This window comes from Oryctolagus cuniculus, chromosome 1, assembly GCF_051225735.1.
Source record: "Oryctolagus cuniculus isolate XC-2025 breed Fujian yellow rabbit chromosome 1, ASM5122573v1, whole genome shotgun sequence".
NCBI lineage: Eukaryota > Metazoa > Chordata > Mammalia > Lagomorpha > Leporidae > Oryctolagus > Oryctolagus cuniculus.
The window spans coordinates 233,933,206-233,954,398 of record NC_142867.1 but is presented as its reverse complement, the minus strand read 5'-3'; the positions used below and the strand labels follow the sequence as shown (position 1 = coordinate 233,954,398).

General features: G+C 60.5%; 1 protein-coding gene across 1 annotated transcript; it reads right to left on the bottom strand.

Moving 5' to 3' along the window:
• Nucleotides 1-83: 83 nt before the first annotated feature.
• On the bottom strand, nucleotides 84-19,815 carry AIF1L (allograft inflammatory factor 1 like). Its single transcript, XM_002721938.6, has 6 exons — nucleotides 19,683-19,815; nucleotides 19,458-19,519; nucleotides 9,338-9,404; nucleotides 7,889-7,930; nucleotides 5,101-5,263; nucleotides 84-2,638 (listed from the first exon to the last, which is right to left on the bottom strand). The coding sequence occupies exons 1-6, from the start codon at nucleotides 19,711-19,713 to the stop codon at nucleotides 2,551-2,553; spliced, it is 453 nt and encodes a 150-aa protein (XP_002721984.1). The 5' UTR covers nucleotides 19,714-19,815; the 3' UTR covers nucleotides 84-2,550.
• Between the last annotated feature and the right edge of the window lie 1,378 nt (nucleotides 19,816-21,193).

The window sequence follows — 21,193 nt, the reverse complement described above, 5'->3', positions numbered from 1 at the left end:
GCCGTCGGCACTCACGCGCGCAAGCGTGTCTGGATTGGCAAAGTACAGAAACCACCCCCCAAACACACGAGTCGAGACTTCGGTACGTTTGTCTGGTTTATTTCCAATCTAGATGATAGCCCACCCCCTGCACTCGCACACACACACACACACACACACACACACCCTCATTCATCTGAATTTGCCCGACAAACTTTTAAGTTGCAGGGACAAAGCCCCCACGTGGCTGGTTATGTCAGTGAGATTTGGTCTTTTCAGAAGGAAGACGGGTGGTGCCCCAAGAAGCCCAGTGAGCCTTAGCCAGAGAAGAGTCCTCCGGTCATTAGCCACACCCTACGATCTGCGCAGGCCCTCCTCTGCGGGGACCACCCACCCTGGAGACCCTCCGGCCTCCCGGGAAGTGATGGGGTTTCCCAGGTCACCCCCATCCCAGGAGAGAACCCCTCTCCTGCCCTTGCCAGAGCCGGGGACACCTGCTGGCCTCCTCCCTCACGGGGCTTTCCCTGCAGCCTTGTCCCCCGCGGAACCCACTGGAATAAGCCTGGCTGCTTCCAGATCCGGACTCCGAGAGAGAGGAGTATGCAAGGGGAGCCGCATCTTCCTCCCAGACCTCAGCCGGTCTGGAAGGGGCAGGGGCAGGCGGTGCATCTGGGGGTCGGGAAGGAAGGGAAGGGCGTGAGGACAGGAGTCGCTGGAGTTAAACTTCCACTAGCCCTGTGTGTGTGCAGTCGCAGGTCAGCCAGTCGTAGCCAAGCAATCAAGCCTGAACTGGTTGAGACCAGAGGATTAACCCATCCTGGCGATGTCCTGATGCGTCTGCTAGCTTCACTCCCTCAAGCTGCTGTAGGCCAGCACCTTGGGCCTTTGAATATGAGTCCCCAAGGAGCTTCTGGGAGCCCCAGTCCCTTCTACTTAAGGTTTGCAAAGCCTTCAAATCTCTTGCCTAGACTTGAGCCCAGGGCAGTCATCCCTACATACACCCCCCACACACTCCTTCATCTCACTGTCATTGTCGGATTCTAGACTCCACGCTAGACCCTCAATCCCATGAGCCTATTGGTTTCACTACCAGGTTCTTAACTCTTGGCCTAGTGCACGTGCCGAATGACTGCTCAATGAACGTGTGCCTCTGAGTCCCGAGCAGGCAGCGTAGGGACTCCGGAACACAGGTGGGCTCAGGGCTGCGGTCCCTGCTCGCCCACACGGGCTGAGTTTCACACGTCCTGCAGGAGTTCTGCGAAGCTGCTCTCTGAGGCTCAGCCAAGAAGCTGTAGACAAGGCGCAAGCCCGGTCCTTGTCCAGACCTGCTGGTGACGGGGAGGCCCTGGAGGGAGGGAGTGAAGCCTTCCCCGGTGTGGCCCCCTCACCCCTCCCCTGCTTGCACCACTTTCCAAGGCAGCCCAGAGCAGAGCTGAGGCACGGGCAGGGCACCTGAACCCCCTGGGTTCCAGGTGAACCCCCTGCCCCTGGGCAAGGCACTTTCTCCCTCTGGGCCGTTGTAGTGAAGTGAGGACTGGCCCAGCTGGCCTACGGGGTGGATCAGAGCTCTAAACTCCTGAGTCCATGAGAAAGGACACAGGTGACCCCAGGCCAATCCCCACGCTCAAGGTTTTGAGCGACTAGGAAAAGGGAGAGGTGAGTGGGAGAACAATGGACACAGCACCTGGAGGGACCGAGTCGGGGGACTTAAAGCTTATACAGGTGGTCAATAAATAGTTGCTGAGAAAATGAATGAGTGACTGAATGACTGGCATGAATAAGGCAGGCAGGCAAACGAGGGAGGTACAGCCAGCTTTCCAACGGATTGGGACCGGAAAAGGACCTCCTGTGTGTCCTGGCTCTTGGCTTGGGGCAGTGCTGACTTTGCCAGGAGCATTTTACTCCTCGTTCTTCCACCCTGCTGTGGCCCTCAGCATCCTCCCGAAAAAGTGGGACCGCCTGAGCCGACCCCTGCCTCCAGAGCTCTCTGCTGCCCTAGGAGGGACATGGGCTGCACCCTCCCTCTGGGCTATGTGGAGAGGTGGCCAAGCAGCAAGGTCAGGGGGCTCCTACCGGTTCCCTCCCGAAGACCTCAATTTGCCAGGCTCTTTCCTCCCCACCTCTGTCCGGCCGCTGAGGATGAGACGAGGTGTGGGCCAGGGAGGGGTGAAGGTGGGGGGTCAGCTAGGGCAGTGAGGCAATGAGCAGCTGCGGCCTGGAAGACTTAGGAAGAGCTGCCCCAGGAAACCCTGATGAAGCTGTGCAGGACAAGGCCTGGACGGAGCGCAGAGCCCTTGCGAGGACGGACTGCAAGCATGGCGAACGCAGGCCCCAGCCTCCCTGCGCTGCCCTCTCTGGTTTACATTTGAGGTCAGGGAGTGGGGAAGGAGCGAGGGAGGGAGAGGGCCCAGGGCTCAGGAGTCCCCACCCCAGAGCCCTCTGAAGGCAGACGGTTTGTGCTTCACAAAGAGATGGATGAAAAGATAAACCCACAAGGACCAAACAAATGGGACAAGGAGGACGGAGCGGGGCGGGGAGGGCGGGTCCGGGTCTGGGGCACGGGGACCGTCCTCAGGGCAGGCTGGCAATGTCTCTCTCCGGAGGAGGCCCAGCTGGCTTGGGGCTGCTCTCGTTGGCTTTTCCTTCAAACATCATGACTCTAGTTTGGAGACGGAGAAAACAAAACAAAATAAAAAAACAGGATTAGGACTCTGTTCCTCGTCCAGAGGAAATTCATCACAGCCCTTGCTGCTGTTCTCCAGTGGGGTCCTCAAAGGAGTCCATGAAGGCATTCATGCGGAAGGGGCCCATTTTACAGAAGGGAAAGCTGAGGCACGAGGCAGCACTGTGACTCCTCAGAACCACACAGTCAGTGCAAGGCAGAGGAAGGAGCAGACTCCAGTCCTCTGACTTCTAGACTGGGAGCCTTTGCCTATCCACGCAGCTAGAGAAGGCTGAGAGAGGCTGGGCCGTGGCTGGGCTCAAAATTTCACATCTTAGCCGGCACCGTGGCTCACTAGGCTAATCCTCCTTCTGCAGCGCAGGCACCCCGGGTTCTAGTCCCGGCTGCTCCTCTTCCACTCCAGCTCTCTGCTGTGGCCCGGGAGTGCAGTGGAGGATGGCCCAAGTGCTTGGGCCCTGCACCCGCATGGGAGACCAGGAGGAAGCACCTGGCTCCTGGCTTCGGATCGGCGCAGCGCGCCGGCCATAGCAGCCATTTGGGGGGTGAACCAATGGAAGGAAGACCTTTCTCTCTGTCTCTCTCTCTCACTGTCTAACTCTATCTCTCTCTCTCTAACTCTGCCTGTCAAAAAAAAAAAAAAAAAACTTCACATCTTCAAAAAGCTCCACACTGCTCTGCAGGTAAAATCCAGGTGTAACTTCTAGATGGAATGGAAACAGCCTGCATTCGAAAGCTGCGAACTCCCGGTGGCGCGACGCAGCCAGCGACGCAAGCTCTCTGCTCCTCAGCTGTCTGTCTGCAAGCAGAGGTGCTAACAACCTGCCAGACTCCGAGCTCACGACTCAGCGACTCGGCCGCCGGGGCCCCAGGGACCGTCTCTGTAAAGTGAGACAGGTGTATATTTTACCTTTGCACTGGAAAACAAAGCGGGGTGGTGCTGGAATCATATTTCCTAAAAGCCAAGTGAGTGTCCTTTTCAGCCATGACAGAAGATGACAGGACAGTCATGCTGTCCAGTCTTAGAGAAGGGCCTAGAATACCAGGTATTAGGCGCTTGCCATCAGCAGGGCTCAGTAACCCACCCTCTGGCCAACACTTTGCAGAAGACTTGGATGAGGTGGCTTCAAAACATTCTTGGGGAAAAGCAGCAGGTGTTTGGCAGAGCCGTTGAGGCGCCGGTGCTGCACATCAGAGCACCTGGGTTTGATTTCCAGCTCCGGTCCCTGACTCCAGCTTCCGGCTGATGCAGACCCTGGGAGGCAGCGGTCACGGCTCAAATGACTGGGCTCCTGCCATCCACCTGGGAGCCCCGGATTGAGTTCCTGGGTCCTGGTTCTAACCCTGCTCCAGCCTTGGCCGTTGTGGGCATTTGGGGAGTAAACCAGCAGATGCAAGCAAGCTCTCTTTCTCCATCTTTCTCTTTCTGTCTCTGTCTCTCAAATAAATAAGAATTTATTAAAAGTTCATGGAAAGGCTTAGTAGGCTAAACCTCTGCCTGCAGCACCGGCATCCCATATGGGCACTGGTTCGAGTCCCAGCTGCTCCTCTTCTGATCCAGCTCTCTGCTATGACCTGGGAAAGCAGTGGAAGATGTCCCAAGTCCTTGGGCCCCTGCGTCCACGTGGGAGACCCGGAAGAAGCTCCTGGCTCCTGGCTTCAGATTGGCCCAGCTCCAGCTCTTATGGCCTTTTGGGGAATGAATCAGCTAACAAAAGATCTCTCTCTCTCTCTCTCTCTCTCTCTCTCTGCCTCTGGCTTTCTGTAACTCTGCCTTTCAGATAAATAAATAAAATCTTTTTTAAAAATTTATTTATTCAAGAGGCAGACAAACAGATCTTCCATCCACTGGTTCTCTCCCCCAAATATCCACAATGGCCAGGGCTGGGCCAGGGCCAGAGTCAGAAGCCAGGAACTCCATCCATCCAGCTCTCCCACGTGGGTGGCAGGGATGTACCTACTTGAGCCATCACCATTGCCTCCTAAAGTCTGCATTAGCAGGAAGCTGGAATCCAGTGCCAGAGCCAGGAATTAAACCCAGGCTCTCCGTCCGACGTGGGATGCGGGTGTCTTACTGCCCACCCCAGACAGCCGAGTTTAAACTCTTTTTCTTTTCATGCTCTCAGCAATCACATGGAGATAGGAGAGGGGCTTTAACAAACGAGGCTCAGAAAGTTGCAACAGCAGATTCGTCACCAGCATCACCCTCACCCTAACAGGCGCCACTGCTGAGCACCGATCCCACCAGAGGCAAGGTGCGCGTTAACAGGACCGACGGACAGAGAAGCCAGTAAGGTTCGGAAAGGGTTAAGTGCCTTGCCCAGCAGGTCTCACGACCAGCGACCCTCTGGCTGGGGGATGGCGGACGTGTCCCCGCCAGGGGCTGTCTACAACAGAATGACTTCGCTCTCAGAGACCCCAGCGGAGGGCGAGGGACTCACAGCTTGAGGACAGCCGACCGTTTGCCCAGCATCATATTCACGAAGTCGCGGTAGGAGATGGTGTCGCTGACCCCACCCGTCACCTCCGAGATCATCTTCTTCATCTCCAGGTGGGTCTTGGGGACCCCAAGCTTCTCCATCATCCTCTTCAAAGACATCAGATCTGCAGGGGTTGGGGGAGGGGAGAGCCGCTCTGATCAGTGGAGACAGGCTGCCGGGCGGAGAGGGAGCCAGGGCGCTCCGCTCCTGCACCGGGCCCCCTGGAGGCCGCAGGTTCTCCTGAAGGGAGGATGAGCCCCTCCCACTCGCCCTGTCTCTTGGAGGCAGTGCACACCAGTGGTTAGGGACCTGGGCTTCTAGTGTCAGGCTTGGGTTGGCCGTCATGAGTGTTGGTGGGACCCGGGCAACTACTTAACCCCTGCACCTCTGTTCCCTCTCTGCTCTGCAGAGAGCAGGCGCTCAGCCACAAAGCCGTGTGGAGTCACTGTACTTTACAGGACCCCTACGTCTGCCGCCTGCTGCTGGGGAGACCAGGCGCGCTCTCCTGCCCGGTGAGGTGCGCTCAGGGAGTCGGCCTGACCCCAGCATTGAAAGTCACTCTCCCGGGTGCTTCCTGCCACCTGCCACTCCCCACTGCTGCCCTGGCGCTCCGCCTCACCACAGCTGGAAGGGAGAAGCAGCCAAAAATATCCCATGGAGCCGGAAAGCTAACAAAAGAACAAAATTCAAGAAAAACAAGGGAGGCACCAAAAATTCTCTACACCCCAAGGAGCTGCTGCCTATGACCTCAGGGCTCCGCCAAGATCAGAGGCCATTTCCTCTGGATTGTTCTGCGGTGCACAATGGATCAGCAAAGGACGGCAGGGAGCGGGGCAGGGCCAGGGCTGGTTTCAGGGCCACGGGCAGCCATGGGACAGGAGGCCGGCTGGGCAGGACTGGGCCGGGCCTGAGGGTGCCAGATTGTCCCGGGCAGCTTCTACAGGAGAGGGCGAGGGGGTTCCACACGCTGCCTGCCGGGCTGCTGGAGGGCAGAGTGGCCAGTGCTCCAGAGCCACGCCTCCTCCCTGAGGTTTGCTCTAAGGAAACAGCCAGGGACGTGGACCCAGGGTCACGAACAACGACTTCTCACAGGCTCGGCAACAGTAGTGAAACTGGGAAGTCATCGAAAGAGTCCATGGAGGCGTTGGCTGAACAAACTAAGAGTCTATTCCTATAATGGAATATTACGCAGGCAGTAATTATGTTTCAAAAGAAAAGTCAAAAATACCATACATTGTTATATTTTTAAAAGGAAGTTCTAAAATTGTTTAAACCACCATTTGTGATTAGAATAAAGAAGGAGTTCAATTAAATGTTGACGGCAGTTATTTCCGCGAGGCGGGTGATATATAAATAGATTTATTTGTATATGTATTTTTTTAAGGATTTTTTTTTATTTAATTGAAAGGTAGAGTTGGAGGGGAGAGACAGAGAGACAGAGAGAGAGATCTTCCATCTGCCAATTCACTCCCCAGATGGCCACAGACTGAAGCCAGGAGCCAGGAGCTTCTTCCGGGCCTCCCATGTGGGTACAGGGGCCCAAGCACTTGGTTCATCCTCCACTGCTTTCCCAGGCCACAGCAGCGAGCTGGGTCAGAAGTGGAGCAGCCAGGACTCCAACTGCAGCCCGAATGGGATGCCGGTGCCACAGGACACGGCTTCATCTCCTGTGCCACAGCAGCGGCCCCAAGGAGAATATATTTTTATCATTTGCTCTGCTACCTCAAATTTCTTTTATGATAAAGTCAATTAATTTGATTATCAAAAAAAATTTCCAAAGAAAAAAATGATCGGGGTAGGTGCTTGGTACAGTAGTTAGGATGCAGATTGGGGGACAGGGGCTGTATCCCATATCAGAGGGCCTGGGTTCGAGTCCTGCCTCTGCTCCTGATTCCGGCTTTCTGCTGACACGCCCCCTGAAGGGTCCCTGCCTCCACTTGGGAGACACAGACTGGGCTCCTAGTTCCTGGCTTCGGCCCAATGCAGCTCTGGCTGTTGTGGCCATGTGGGGAGTGAACCAGGGCATGACAAGTCATTGTGTCTCCATCTTTCTCTCTCTGTCTTTCAAACAAAATGGAGAGAAGGAAGGTAAGAAGAAAAGAATGGAAGGAAGAAAGAATCAAAATCTTCAAGAGAGGGAAGATATAGGAGAAAGAAGAGTGGTGACGCCAGGGTCGGTGGCAACAGTGGCGGTGCAGGGAAACACAGAGTGGGAGGACCTGCTCAAAAACCAGAGGCCCCAAGCACACCCCTGCATCCTTCTGGGTCTTGATTTTCTCTTCTGTAAAATGGGTTTAGCTAAAGCTGCCTTGGCCAAGTCATGGCTTCCTGCAGAACGTGAGTGCCATGGGGCAGGGCCCTGGCCACCCCCAGCGCACACAGAGCAGGTGCAGTAGGCTCTGTGGGAGGCAAGAATCCATGTCTATAAAGCACCTTGACACCTGCCGGTCACTGCGTGGAGTGAAAGGCGTGGGGTTAAGGGAAAGTCCTGAGTGTCTCCCCCTCTGGGCAGGACGTGGGCCCTGGGTGGGACAGGGCGATGAGGCTGGGGGCAGCAGGGAGACATCGGCAGTGGAGCTGGGCAAGACAGCAAGAGGGGCCTGGCTCCCGGGCCATTTCAGGGTGCGAGCCTCCCTCTTGGGGGACCATGGCACCACCCCATGCCCCTCTCCTCCACAGGCGAGTCAGCGGGGCTCCTGGGACCCTCAAGCCCCCTCCGCACCCACGCCCTCCTCCCCAGCTCACTCACCAATCTCGCCTTCGTTGTTCAGGTCAAATTCCATGTACTTCTCTGGAAAGCACAGAACAATACATGGCTTTAGCTTGGCAGCCCCCTATCTCTCCCTGCAGGGTCCCAGGGACTCCTGGGTCCCCAGGGAGCCCATGCTGCCCTCTCTGCACCACAGGGGGTGTGGGCACCCATCCGCATCCTCTCAGCCTCGCGTCTGCTGCCTGCACCACTCTCCCCAGGTGCGGAGAGGGAAAGGTGCTGCGAGCCACTCTGACCCTCCCCCGGGAGCGGCCCCACCCCACCCGCCAGGCACCTGTGTCTGAATCAGCGGACAAGAGAACAGATTCCGGCCCTGGAGGTTGGGATTCGCCGGGTTCAGGAAGGGTGTGGCAGGCACGGGTGTTTGGGGGGCAGCCAGGTATGGGGACCCCAGTGTAAGGAACCCTGTGGTTCTGAATCGAGGAGAAAGGCCTGCGGGCTCGCCCTCGCTCCCAAAGGTAGACAAACCACCCCCTCAGACTCTGAGCTAAAATTTCCTGACCAAGGAGTCCAGGAAAACTTCCAACATCCAGGGCGGACGGCACAGGGCCCGTGGGCACCAGCTATGTGGCTTTGGGCAGGTCACCCTGGCTCAGCGGAGCAGCCGGCACGAGAAGGCCAAGACTGCCCCCCACCCCCGCCCCGGGTGGCCCGCGAGCACCCCCAGCCCCTCCCTCCCCTGCCACCGCGGCCTTGCGGTTCCTGCCCGCTCCCCACCTGCCCCAGCTTGCAGCCTCTCTGCTTGCAGTGTTCTCCCAGGGTCTCTGCCTGGGAGCAGGGAGGAGGCCCCCACTGCCAGCCCTTGGCCTCCAGCGAGCCCGGGGCCCCCACACCAAGCGCATCCCCCTGGCAGGAAAGGTGGGTCTGCCCGGCTCCTCTCCTGGCCTCTCCTCTCCTCGGGAGCCGCTGGCTGGGAACCAAGCCCCAGGACCCGGAACACAGGGACCTTTATGCGGCGCCTCTTGCCCGCGCGGGCTCCCGGCCTGTTTGCCTTTCATCCCATGCTGCCGGGATTCAAAGGCAGAAACTCTGCCCCCCACCCCACGCTGGTGGCACACAAACACTCATTCTCCGCAGGGGCTCCCGAGACGCTGTGCCGCGGAGGGGGAGGCAGGGGCCGCCCACAAAGGGCTGATTGTGAGCTGGGCCTGGGGAGCGGCGGCGCAGGAACCAACCTGAGCCCTAGCGGTTGGTGGTGAGAGAGCAGGGCAGGGCCAGGCTGAGGCCCGCAGGCCAGGGGCCCACGGCGGCAGGGAGGCAGGTGGCAGAGGCTGCCCCCCACCCCGGTCTCCGGAGACCCCTGAAGAAGGGTCTTGTGGGTGAAGCAGGGCCACAGCCCAGTGCCCTGGGCCTAAGGAGTCACGGGTGCCAAAGGCCGGCCCAATTGCCCCGGGCGGCCGGGCGGCCGGGCGGCCAGCGCCAGCTCACCTTTGAAGGCTGCAAGCTTTTCTGGAAGGTTCTCCTCATCGCTGAACTTCTGGTCACAGAGAAACTCCTACAGAGGCAAGAGGCAGCGCGAACAAGGGGTCAGGGCAGCAGCCATCGCGCACAGGCCATGGCCCAGTGCCGCCCGCACCCCCTTGGATCCAGATCCACGCAGTCCGCCCTGTGGGCAGGGAGTTTGCACAGCAGCCTGGGGAGGGCTCGGGGGCCTGAACTGGAAGAATAACACCTGCGGCCTGCGACCGAATTGCCTGCCCCGTGGCACCCGGGACCCGCGAGGCTGCCAGCTGCCACGACAAGCCGCCTGTGTCCACCTCCGACAGCCGAGCATGTGATCCTGCCCAAGGTCACGCCTCTCCCTACCTCCACAGTCTTGTCTACCGAGTGAGAGCACTCGTCACAGCTCCTTCTTGAGTTTATATGCACAAGGGTGGACAGACAGCTGTCACTCCATTAGTCCCGGCTCTACCCCAGAGAGGACTGCACGTGGCTTGGGAGGTCACTTACCTTCTCACCTGCTTCCAGGGTTTTAATCCCTGCTCTGCCTTCCCCTCAGATGCCCAGAGAGACTCAGGTGCGTCCTTTCAAAACCAGAGAGGTCAAGGCCAGGGAGAGGAGGAGCCAACACTAGCCTCTAGTAGCCGCAAGAGATAGAAACTAGTATTGTGCCCATTTTACAGATGTAGAAACTGAGGCTCACACAACCAGGACTTCAACTCAGTGCCATCTCATTTAAAGCCTGCATTTCTTCCCCCTGACACTTCAAGGATGTGCAGATCTGTATGCAGAGGCCATGCCCCATCCCACCGCTCCGGCTCTGCAAATCCCCTCTGTTCTCTGCACCTGCATCCCTCATTACCAGCGCCACACGGCATCCCCCCTCCATTCGTTCACTGAGGAATTTCTGAGAGACCACAGTCTACACCGTGGCGGGAGATGCTCCGGTGAACAGGACGCTACCGTCACAGGAAGTCTACGAGGCGGCAGTAACTGTCCCCCACGTCCGTGCCTCCGTCTGTTCCCAAATTCCCGCTGTCATTCATTTTCCCTTCAGGATGCCCGTGCCTGCACATCAGCCGGGCCGGGGCACAGAGCTCGCTGCTTTCCCGATCTGTTGTTATAGACCTCCGAGGGACTTAAAGAGGAACAGGGCATGACAAGAAACTAAAGGCCAGAAAGCAGTCTTCGTTGGACGCTTGGTGCCCTTCCTTGACTAGCTGTGCAATGGCACAGTAGTACCCACCTCACTGTGCACCTGCCTCAGGGCAGGGATAACCCCCCGGGAGCACCTAGCATTGGGCTCGGACGTGGGCACTCTACAAGGACAGGTGTGATCCTAGTATAAGGCCCAGGAGGACCTGCCTATGGCCCCAGTTCCTCCACACGAACCCAGCGCCCGTGGACAGTAGGAGAAACCGCCCTGGCGCGTGGCGTCCCTCGCTGGGTTGCGGGCGGATCTTATTGCCCCCTTGCTGGTGATGAAACAGGGACTGTGGTGGGCACTGTGTAATCTCCTGAGATCCCCCTACCGCCAGCCAGAGTGGGAGTTTCACTTAGCACTTACACCTGCAGTGGGACACCAGTGTCCACAGAGACCACGGCGTCCACATCAGAGACCCCTGGTGTCTCTCCCGATTCTTATGCGCACCCTAGGAGGCATAGGCGATGGCTCAAGTACTTGGGTCCCTGCTGCCCACACGGGAGACCTGGATGGAGCACCTGCTTCCCTGGCTTCGTGGGCATTTGGGGGGTGGGCCAGGGGACGGGAGATCTCACCTCTGTCTCTCTGCCACTCTACTCCATTGAAAACACGTTAAACCCTCCCAGCCACTGTTATTCCAGTGCTGCAAGTGAGAGCCCGAGGCTCAGAGAGGTTAAATAACAGGTGTCAGGTGCACAGACGGCTGAGGAAGCACAGGGCTGGCTTGCAAACTGGGTCTGTGGGACAGCAGGGCCCATCCTCCTGCAGCCGGTCGGCGGCTGCTTGGACACAGTCTCACTCAGGCCTTGCAAGCAGGCACGGGGCATGGAGCTGGGGCCTTGTCCTGCAGCCTGGGGGGCTGCCCTGACCCCCTCCCCCCGCAGGCACTGTCGGGGACGTCCCTTCCCTCAGCTCCCTGGCAGCTCTCCTCTCTGTAGCACTGTTGAACCAGAAGTAGGACAATTAACTCTTGCGAGTGCACACCCCCCCCCCCCATCAAACCAAGCACCACCCAGGGCCCCAGAGCCCCTGTCTGTGCAGTGGAGAGACAAATTATGTCACTGTTTCCAGACTTCGGGGGACTGGAAAGAAGCAAGGTTAAGAGGGAAGACTCTTGGTATAGGGCTGCCAGTTTGCGCCAAGTCAAGTCTTTTCGAACAATTTCCATTGACTGCTGCCACGGGTTCAGAAAAGGACGTTTCGTAAAAGTAGGAAGTTCCTAATCTCTGATTTTTAAAATGGAAGCCAGGACGCCTGCCTCCAACTCAGCACACTGCCCCTAGGTCCCCCGGCCCGTTATTCATGGAGAGCTGGAAAACCCTCGTGGGAGACACAGTAACGGCACAGCCAAGGCTCAGCAGCCGGGATCCCCAGGACGGAATCTGGAGGGACCCCCCCACCCAGCGCCCACACCCGGGCCGACCAGAAATCCCGCTCCAGCCTGGAGCCCATCTGTGGGCACCCGTCACGCCTAAGGAGCCAGTCTTCTTTGGGCCCCTGTGGGCTGATGGGGCTCCAGGGGGAAGAAGCGGTCTCTGGTCTCAGAGCCAAATCGCACAGCGATGGACAGGGAACCCCAAGGCCACAGCTGAGAGCCGGGCGAAGGGCACAGCGCAAACCGCAGAGGTGGTTACTAACAACTCCTTCTCCCTGGTGCCCCGGCCTGGGCCAGGCTCCAGGCAGGCCCAGCAGTCCCAGGGTCTGGGTGTGGGAGGCAGAATGATCGCCTTTCCACTGCCGAAGCCAGTTTTCTCCTTAGCGCTGATCACCATCTCATCTCTGATTTGCGGCCCCTTCTTGCCCCTCCACCACCAGGGCCACCCGGCCTCCTCGCTACACCTCCTGCCCGTCAACCTCACTCCCACCTGGAGACCCTCACCCCAGCCGTGCTCCGGGCCTGGGTGTCCTCCACCCGCCACACCTGTGCGACTCTCTCCCCCACCTCGCCCCTTCCCGCCTTTGCTCCGGAGACCAAGCCCAGCCACGCCGTTTCACGCTGCAGCCTGCCCACCGTGGCCTGTCCCGTGTCCAGCGCGCCGTGCCTGGCTCAGCTCTCCCTCTTGCTGTGCAGGACGAACCACGCCCTGACGCGAGTTACACAGGCACTGCTCACCGCCGGCCTCCCCTGCTGGAACGCACCTTCTGCGTACCAGGTGCTGGACAACGGGAGAACTTCCTGAATCAGGACTCGGAGAGCACGGGGACCTCGCCCACGGCCGCACCGCCAGCAACGGTCATGCTGGCGTCGGGATCCACGGAGGTGCCGCAGAGCCAAGGAGCAGGGGCAAGCGGAGGAAGTGGGTGTCGGCGGGAGGCCGGCGCTCAGCCCCAGGTTCTAGGAGGACACGCTGACCAGTGGCCCTGGACACTCAACAAGCAAGCACCTGACCGGAGAAGCCCAGCACTCTGCCCAGAGCTATGCCCTCCACCCGCAGCCCGAACGGCCAGGCAACTTTGCCAAAGTGTGTGCGTGTGGGTGACAAGAGACTGGAGGGCACTTGGGGACGAACTCACATTTTTCCTTCGAGCCAAAAACGACAAATGCTTGAGCTACAGAGTGACCACTGTGGGCAAAGCAGCTGACCCATTCACGCGTGGGCAGGCAGCCCTCCGGGCCTGGGCTTAGGGCAGCTGTACTGACCATGCCCTTGGCAGGCATGGGGAAGCGCTGGCTTTGGATTCCTGGTTCCTGCTGATGCACAGCCCATAGCGTCTCCCGCGGGCACCCTCCTCCTACCCCTGACCAGCCTCAGGGTCCAGTCATGCCCAGTGGGCAGCTGCCCTGACCACGAGTGCACAGGTGGACAACACAGAGAGAGAGGGAGAGAAGCTCAACCAGACCTTAGGAAGAAAAGCAAAACACACAGCAGGAAGGCACACTGGAGCCAGACGCCTGAGTCGGGGCCCACTTAATAGCTCTGTGAAAATGCCTCAGTCTCCTCATCTGTAGAATGGGTAAAAGGATCCTATCCACCCTCAGGGCTTGTCCCGAGAACCATGGGTCGTAAGGAAATACAGCTAACGGCCTTCACACAGTCCCTGGCACACAGCAAACACCAAACCAATGCTCTACCCATTTATTGTTTCCCGATATCTATATCCGTGCCCTTAGCTCTCCACCCCCCGGCCCACCATCAGACACCAGACAGATGAGGGAGGAGACTCCTCCCCCCACACTGAGGCCACTGACAACTTCTTCCTCCCCTTCCTGAGTGCCCCCATTTGACAGGCGAGACAGCTGGGGCTCAGAGCTTGCTCAAGATGACAATGTTTGGGGGTCGGTGCTGTGGCTGCCACCTGCAGTGCCAGCATCCCACATGGGCGCCAGTTCGAGTCCCGGCTGCTCCACTTCCGACCCAGTTCTCTGCTGTGCCTGGGAAAGCAGAAGAAGATGCCCAAGGACTTGGGCCCCTGCACCCACGTGGGAGACCCAGAAGAAGCTCCTGGCTCCTGGCTCTGGATCGGCCCAGCTCCAGCAGTTGCGGACATTTGGGGAGTGAACCAGCGGATGGAAGACCTCTCTCTCTCTCTCTCTCTCTCTCTCTCTCTGCCTCTCCTCTCTCTCTGTGTAACTCTGACTTTCAAATAAATAAACAAATCTTTTAAAAAATGACAGTTTTTAACAACCAAAGTTCTGTCTCCTTTCATCATCCCAGCTCCCTCCTTGCCCAGACAAGGACAGAGTGGACAGAGTGGACAGAGTGGACAGAGTGGACTGAGTGGACTGGCCACGGGTTCTGGGCAAAGAGAGCCAATGCTGGAGTCACCGTTCCTCCCGGGCAGCCACAGGAGCTTACTCCAGAGGCCAGGGAGCCCCCTGGGGGTGGGGGACAGACAGACGGGGCAGTGTGTCTGCACACCCTCTCCCAAGCCAACCCACTGTTCCCAGGAACAAGCTTTCCTAGATCAATGAGCAGGGCGAGTGGCTCAAGTGTGGGGGCCTCGCTGGCCTGGTCGGTCTCTGGCGGAGAGCCAGGAAAAGCAAGCAGGCAGAGGCCTGAGGCGACAAACAGGAAGCGTGGCACCCCAAGGCCCGGGAAGGCAGCCGAGCTGTTCAAACATCCACCTAGGTCCACCCAGCCAACAGAAGCCGGGAGGCCTTCTGGGCGTGCCCAGCTTGTCTGAGGACCCCCGAGGGAATGATGCTGCCTAGCGTCACTACGGTGGGAAGGCCCACTCGGAGCCCAGCATGCGGAGGACACGGGCGGGGGCAGGGGGCGGTCGGGTTGCCTGGGTTCCAATCCCGGCTGTGGCACCTGCCGGCTCTGTGGCCCAGAGCAACTTGCTTGACGTCTCTGGGCCTCGGCGTCCTGGCGTGTAAAACGCAATCACAGTGACAGAACTCCTCACTGGCTGCTGTAAGGATGCAGCCCGGCTCCCGGCACCCTCACCACGTGCTGGGACCACCGCACTCGGCCGGCAGCAGAGAGTGTGGCAGAGGAAGCACGCCCCACATTCTCCTTGACCTTCTGGCTGGCTCTGCTTTACCCTCGACGCCTCGCTGACCTGACAGAGCCGGGTCACTCCCTTCTTGGCTCCCAGCCGCACCCTCTCCCTGCTGCCTCTCTTGGCCATCAGCAACCTCTGTGGCACACGGGAACCCTGCTGGGGTTCTCGTGCCCAGGGAAGGTAGTTCCGAAACCTTGGACGTTGGCAGCCCCTGCTGTGTCCTGGTCTCTGAAGGGCGGCCCCGCCCCCAATCTGAACTCCCTCCCTGGGCTGCTACCGCCAGCTCCCCGCAGCCTCCTGCTCCGGGCCCCTCCAGGCTTGGCTTTGGGCACAAAGCTGCAGCAGAATTTTGGGGTGGGCGGATATCCCCAGCTTGGAGGCCATCCAAGGGGCTTCCGGCTGAAGGCCTGGGCAGGAACCCCAAGGACGGGCAGCCCCATGCCAGGCTCTGACGCAGCCCACAGCTTTTAAGGGGCCAGGGTCAAGGCCAGGCCATTAACGCCCAGCCTGGTGCCTGGCGGGTCGCAGGAGCCTGTTACACGCACGGCTCGGGCAGCAGGCTCATATTCCCCCCAGTGGCCCCGGGGCCTCGTCCGGACACCACGTCCTGGCCAGCAGACGGAGTAGCTGAAGAAAAACACCCCCCCAGCTCCACCCGTGGAACGGACCCTGCAGAAATTCCATCTCCAGCTGCCTACGATGTGGTCACAGGGAGGTCATCACTGGCCTTGCCCTGCGGAGGACACTGAATCCGCACAGGCTCACGTGGCCGCTTATCGCCATCTCCCTTATAAGATATTAAGGAAGAGCAAGAGAGATGGGCACCCGGCGATGCCAACTGGGCACGCTCACCTGGGCACGGGTGGAGCGCTACTGCCAGGGACATACTGTGTCATCGCCTGGGTCAGGTCGCAGAGGTCCCCAGGGTTGGGGCAGGGGCACGGGACACACACACCCCTGGGCAGCGACACCTTGTCTGTCCTGCCAGCTCCCGCCCCAGGACAGGTGGCACGTGGGCTGCCCCTCAACACAGCAGGGAATGCTGCGTGCCCTTCATTTGACCTACGAGGCCTGGGACTTGGAAACAACAGCCAGAGATCCTTATCTACATAAGCAAGAGAGGCTGTGTCACTGCTGGGCTGTGGCCATTGGCGGACAGGAGCCAGAGAGGGCCATGGGCAGGGTCTGAAGGCAGACAGACCTAGTTTGAATCCTGCCTCTGCCACTTCCTGCCTGGGTGACGTCATGTGGCTAAGCCTCTGTTTCCTCCTCTCTGGGATGAGAGTCATCTGCGTGGTAGTCCCACGGGGATGGTCACAGATTCTCACGTGCCTCTGTCTGCTGGGACACCGAGGTGACGCGTGTCAAGTGAGCCACAGAAGGGCTGGCCACTGGGTGCCCCCTGCCCCGTTGCAGGGCCCAGGCACACTGCGCGGCAGCCCACCCAGCCCTACCGCTGCTGTGTGTCCCTGTGGGAAGCTGGAGAGAATTTCTCCCATTGCCATATAAGGCTGGGCCTGGCTGGCCCAGGGTCACCCACCCTGCCATCAGGGCGCAGGGAATGCCAGCTATGTGGCGGGAGTAGGAGGTGCTGGCCGGTCCTGCCCGCTCTGGGAGTGCTGATGTGCGCGCACACACACACACACGTGTGCACACTCACAACACGGGTCAAGGAGTAGGGGTGAGAGGGGGTGGGGGCTGGGCACCGCAGAAGTGGCCAGACCTCGAGAGGGAGCGAACAGGCTGGCTTCATGTGGGGCCGCTTGAACCCCGGTGAGGGGCTCGATCCCTTTGAGTCTCGCCTTCCGGACAAAGGTCATTCCAGGACCTGTCATGGGTTAGGTCAAGCATGCAACCAGGCACTGCCCACAGCGGGCCTGGCCCAATGCTGGCACATTCCAAGTACTCAGAAAATGTGAACAGGAACTAGAATGCAACCAGAAAAGGAGCACTTGCAGATGATCCCCGCCTCCCTTCCACCGTCAGGGCTCTAGCACCTCCAAGTCTTCAGCTAAATTGGTTCTTGAATCCCTCAGCGCAGCAGTGGTGAGACGGGGCTCCCCTGACGCCCTCTGGCCTACACAGGGGAGGGGAAAGGCCCCAGAGGGAACTGAGGTGTTGGCCCAGCTGGGCTGTGGCCCAGACAGCAGCCACAGCAGCACCCACATCGCCGGGTGCAGCAGCCAGCTATGCGGCCCCCATGCTGGGAGTCATCGTGCCCCCCCGTGTGGCTTCCTCTCACTACACAGCCACAGGCAGGCCAGGCAGCCCAGGTGCTCCAGATTGCGCACGCCAGCGGGTAATGAACAGTTGCTGGCACGGCTCTCTCTAGAATCCACCCAGCCCAGGGACCCTGGGCCGCAGCCATGGCCGTGGGTGAAGCGGTCTCTACCCCTCAGGCAGAGGGGATCCCCGAGAGCCTGCTCCTCTCTGCTGACCACGGCAGGGGCCGCTGCTCCCGTGGCAGGCCGAGGAAGACTTGGCTCTGGGCCGCAGCAAACCCTGGGCAGGCCCAGCCTCCGCTCCACACCACGGAGCCCCGAGCAAACCACACCATGAGTGTGGCCAGCATTCCTAGCTACTCTGCGTGGACCATCCCCCTGAAGAGTCACAACCACCACCACTTCTCTCTCTCTCTCTTTCTCGTCTCTTTTTGGAGAGGGAGGCTCAGAGAGGAGAAGTGACCTCACCCAAGGTCGCAGAAGCAGTGCCCAGCAGCCCACCTCATGACTCTGAGCCACAGTTAGGCCACCTTGGCCTCCTTCCCCCAGGGGCCTAGACCCCGGCTCTCAGCATGCAGCAGCCTGAGCTCACGAGGCTGGGTGGGCGGGGGTCTCAGAACAGCATCTAGGCAGGCAGGGAAGAACACAAGCTGCACGGCTGCTGTGTGGCATTGGGTCAACCGCTTCACCTCTCTGGGCCTCAAGGGCCTAACATGGTTAGGTCACAGCCCCTTCTTTCTCACATTGCCCTGTCCCACTGCTGTCCAGATCGGCCCCTCTCCTTTCAGAGCCAAGCCAATCCATTTCCCCAAACAACCCTGTCCGCCCCCACCTGCTTCTCCAAGGGAGGCATGGCACGGACAGTGCCGCCTACTCAGCACTTCTGGCTAGCCCGACGACAGTCACCTCACTCCCATCTCCAGCTGTCTCTGGCTCAGGGTCCTGCGGCCTGTGGGTGGATCCGTCCAGCTCACAACCCGCCTGGCCAAGTGGCCCAGGGGGCTGTATGAGGTCAGGGTCCCAGGCTCCTGTCCAGAGGGCAAGAGCAGCCAAGACCAAGGCCGGCCTGGTGCAGAATGAGCTGGGAGGGAGGCCAGCAGGGCCCCAGCAAGATGTCCAGGGAACCATTCAGCTGTGGCAAACAGGAGATGGCACCGAGACACAGGGCCAGGGCGGTGGTGAGAGGGCCTCAGATTACCTGGAGGGAGTTCGAGGCCCCCCAGGGCTCTCCAGGGGCCCCCTGTAGCCGGTGGAATGGAAACAGCCTCCCAGTTGCTGGCATCCGAGGCGGGAAGCAGGACAACAGCCACAGGCCAGAAGCGCCACCAGGCACCCGGGACCCCAGCGCCACCTGCCACAGCCTCCCCCAGGGCTCTGCCTAGCCCAGCAGCTTCCACTCGGGGCTCCAGGCTGAGCTCAGCCCCGGGTGTCCGGGGGCCCGGCAGAGCCAGAAGAGGGCTGGCCAGGGCTTCACACCTCTGCCCCCAGGTAGAAGGGGCTTGAGGGACATCGTCCTCAGGAGCGCTTCCGCAGGGTCCCGCGCTGGCCGAGCCGCTCCACACCTTCCCTCACTGGACACCCCCGGGGCTGCCTGGCTGGCCCCATGGCAGGCACTGGCCAAGCACCGCGGGGCTGGCACACCACACGTGCCCGCTCCCAGCCCCAGGCTTGGGAACCATAAAGCCACTGGCTGTGCTCCCTCTGAGCGCTGGCCAATCCAGACTGGGCCTGATAACTTGCTTTATCTTCTACAATCTACAAACAGCCGTAAAGCAAACTTAGGGAGCTCTCTTTGTGTACCTGACGCCAGAATTTCTTTATAAAGCTCCCACCAGGACTGCCTAGACCTCCCCCAAAAGTTGGGGTTTAAGAGTTGGGTGTTGGGGTGAGGGGCTGGGAGGGGGTGGGCAGGAGACCAGAGGGAAGAGCCAGCGTTTGTCCCGGGGGGGGGGAGAGCACTGGCCTGGGGGGGGCCCTTTCTCCCCCAGATCCTCCTCGAGTTTGGGGCGTGCGCAGCTCTGGGGCAGCCCCACCTCCCCACCAGAAGAGGAACAACTTGCAACCCGAGCCGCCAGGACCTACCTGGAGTCGGAGGCGACAGGGCTGAGGGCCCAGGGAGGCAACCGGGGGAAACCCGGAGGTAGGGGAGGAATGGGGTTCATCCCGCGGCGGGACAGCCTTGCAAACCCGGGCGCCACCCGCGGGGCGTGGGGCGCGCGGTGGCGCGACTTACCCGGTTGATCTCGGCCAGCCTCCGCTCCTGCCGGGCTTTGAGCAAACCGAAAGCCTTCCCTCCTGCCGAAGACAAAGACACGGCCGGGAAGCGGGGGCCTCCCGGGCCGCGCGCCCCCGCCGCGCCTGCTTCCCGCGCGCCGCGGACCCCGCCGTGCACCCCGCGCGCGCAGGTGGCGGCCGGGGCGTGGGGCAGCGGGAGAGCGCGAGGGGAAGCGGCGCCTACCTTGGAACCTGTTGCTGAGCGCAACCGACATGGTGAGCACCCGGCTCCCGCCGGCTGGGGCTGCGCGGCGGCGGCGGCGGCGAGGGGCGACGCGGAGGCGCGGGCGCCTTCTCGGAGCTCCAACTGCGTGTGCGGCGGGCCGGAGGGCGGCCGGACACACCCCTCGCTCGGCTCCGGGCCCGCCTCCCCCTCCACTCCCCTCCCTCCCCTCCGCCTCCCGGGCCGCGGCATCAAAGCGGCTATTATGCGGGACGCCGAGCCCGTTGGCGGCCCCTCTGCTGGAGAACGCGGAAAATGCACGGCGGGCGCGAGTCCCTTCCCGGATCCGAGCCCCTGAAACCAGAGGGTCGATCTTAGAGAGAGGCCTCCAGGGGACAGTCTGAGGGGTCTAATGGGGCCCCGGCGGCCGGGGGCCAGCGTTGCCCCGCGCACGGGGTCCGCTTCGGACTCCTGGGCACTCTTAGTTGGAGCGGATTCGCGTCTTGCACGAGAAATCCATTTCTTGGGCACTCGCCTACACCGACTCTGCACCAGTCATTTGCATCCTCAAAGCTGTGAACCAGGACTCAGTATGGGACAGCAAAGTCAAGAAGCTGGGGCCCATCACTCCAGGGAGAGTCGGGGGGGGCTCAGGCCCCGGGGTGGGGACTTGCAGCTGGGGGCATCTGAAGTCTGGTGTCCAAACCCCGACAGTCTGAGAGCAAAAGCTCCTGACGGTGACGCTAGGCCACAGACATCAGCAGGGACTGCCCTGGGCCAACAGGTGCCAGGTCACCAGTCCCGCACTCACCACACTCACCGGAGTGTGTCTCTGGGGGTGAGATCCGGAAGTCCCCCACCCGCCTCCATCCTGACCTCTAGGAGCCAGACCTGGGACCAACTGACCATCTCCCCGCACCCCGGGGTTGCTGCCAGGGGTGGAAGTGGTCAGGCTGTCCCCAGGGAGGGGCTGGGCAGAATGGCATGGGGCCGACGTCAGTGCCGCCCGTTCAGGGGACAGGCCAGTGCCTGTTACAGGTTACTCCCCTCTGCCCATTCCCACCTAGGGTTTGGAGGTGGCCAGGCAAGATCTGAGCTGTGGTCCCCCAGCCTGCAGGAGGGAAGAGCTTCTAAGCCAGCCGGGGCTGTTGTAACGTTGATTACTCTCCAGGGTGCTTTACTTGATTACTCTCCAGGGTGCTTTACTTGATTACTCTCCAGGGTGCTTTACGCTGGGAGTAAAGTCTTGGGAGGGCGGGCGAGGTCAGGAGTTACAAGCCTTGGCTGACGGGCAGTGTTCCATCCGGAGGCCAGAGAAGGAAGCTGTGGTTCCAGGTCCAGGCTCGGGTCCTGTTACCCTGGCCACTTGGGCGGGCTGGCCCCCGTCAGCCATCCTGCAGGGCAGGGGCCACCCCTCCTTCCACTGCTCAGCTGCTGGGCTACATGGCGAGCCAGATGTTCAACAGCTGCCAGAGTCCACCGGCGGCAGCCCCACCTCCGGGGGCGGAGCGCGGCTCTGCCTACAGCAGGCG

What these genes read in the sequence shown, in the direction of transcription:
- AIF1L (XM_002721938.6), bottom strand. Translation starts at nt 19,713, where the DNA reads ATGTCGGTTGCGCTCAGCAACAGGTTCCAAG. An exon ending in GGCTGGCCGAGATCAACCGG is followed by an intron (nt 9,405 to 19,457) that starts GTAAGTCGCGCC and finishes TTGCCTCTGTAG; the next exon opens with GAGTTTCTCTGTGACCAGAA. An exon ending in GAACAACGAAGGCGAGATTG is followed by an intron (nt 5,264 to 7,888) that starts GTGAGTGAGCTG and finishes CAACCCCTGCAG; the next exon opens with ATCTGATGTCTTTGAAGAGG.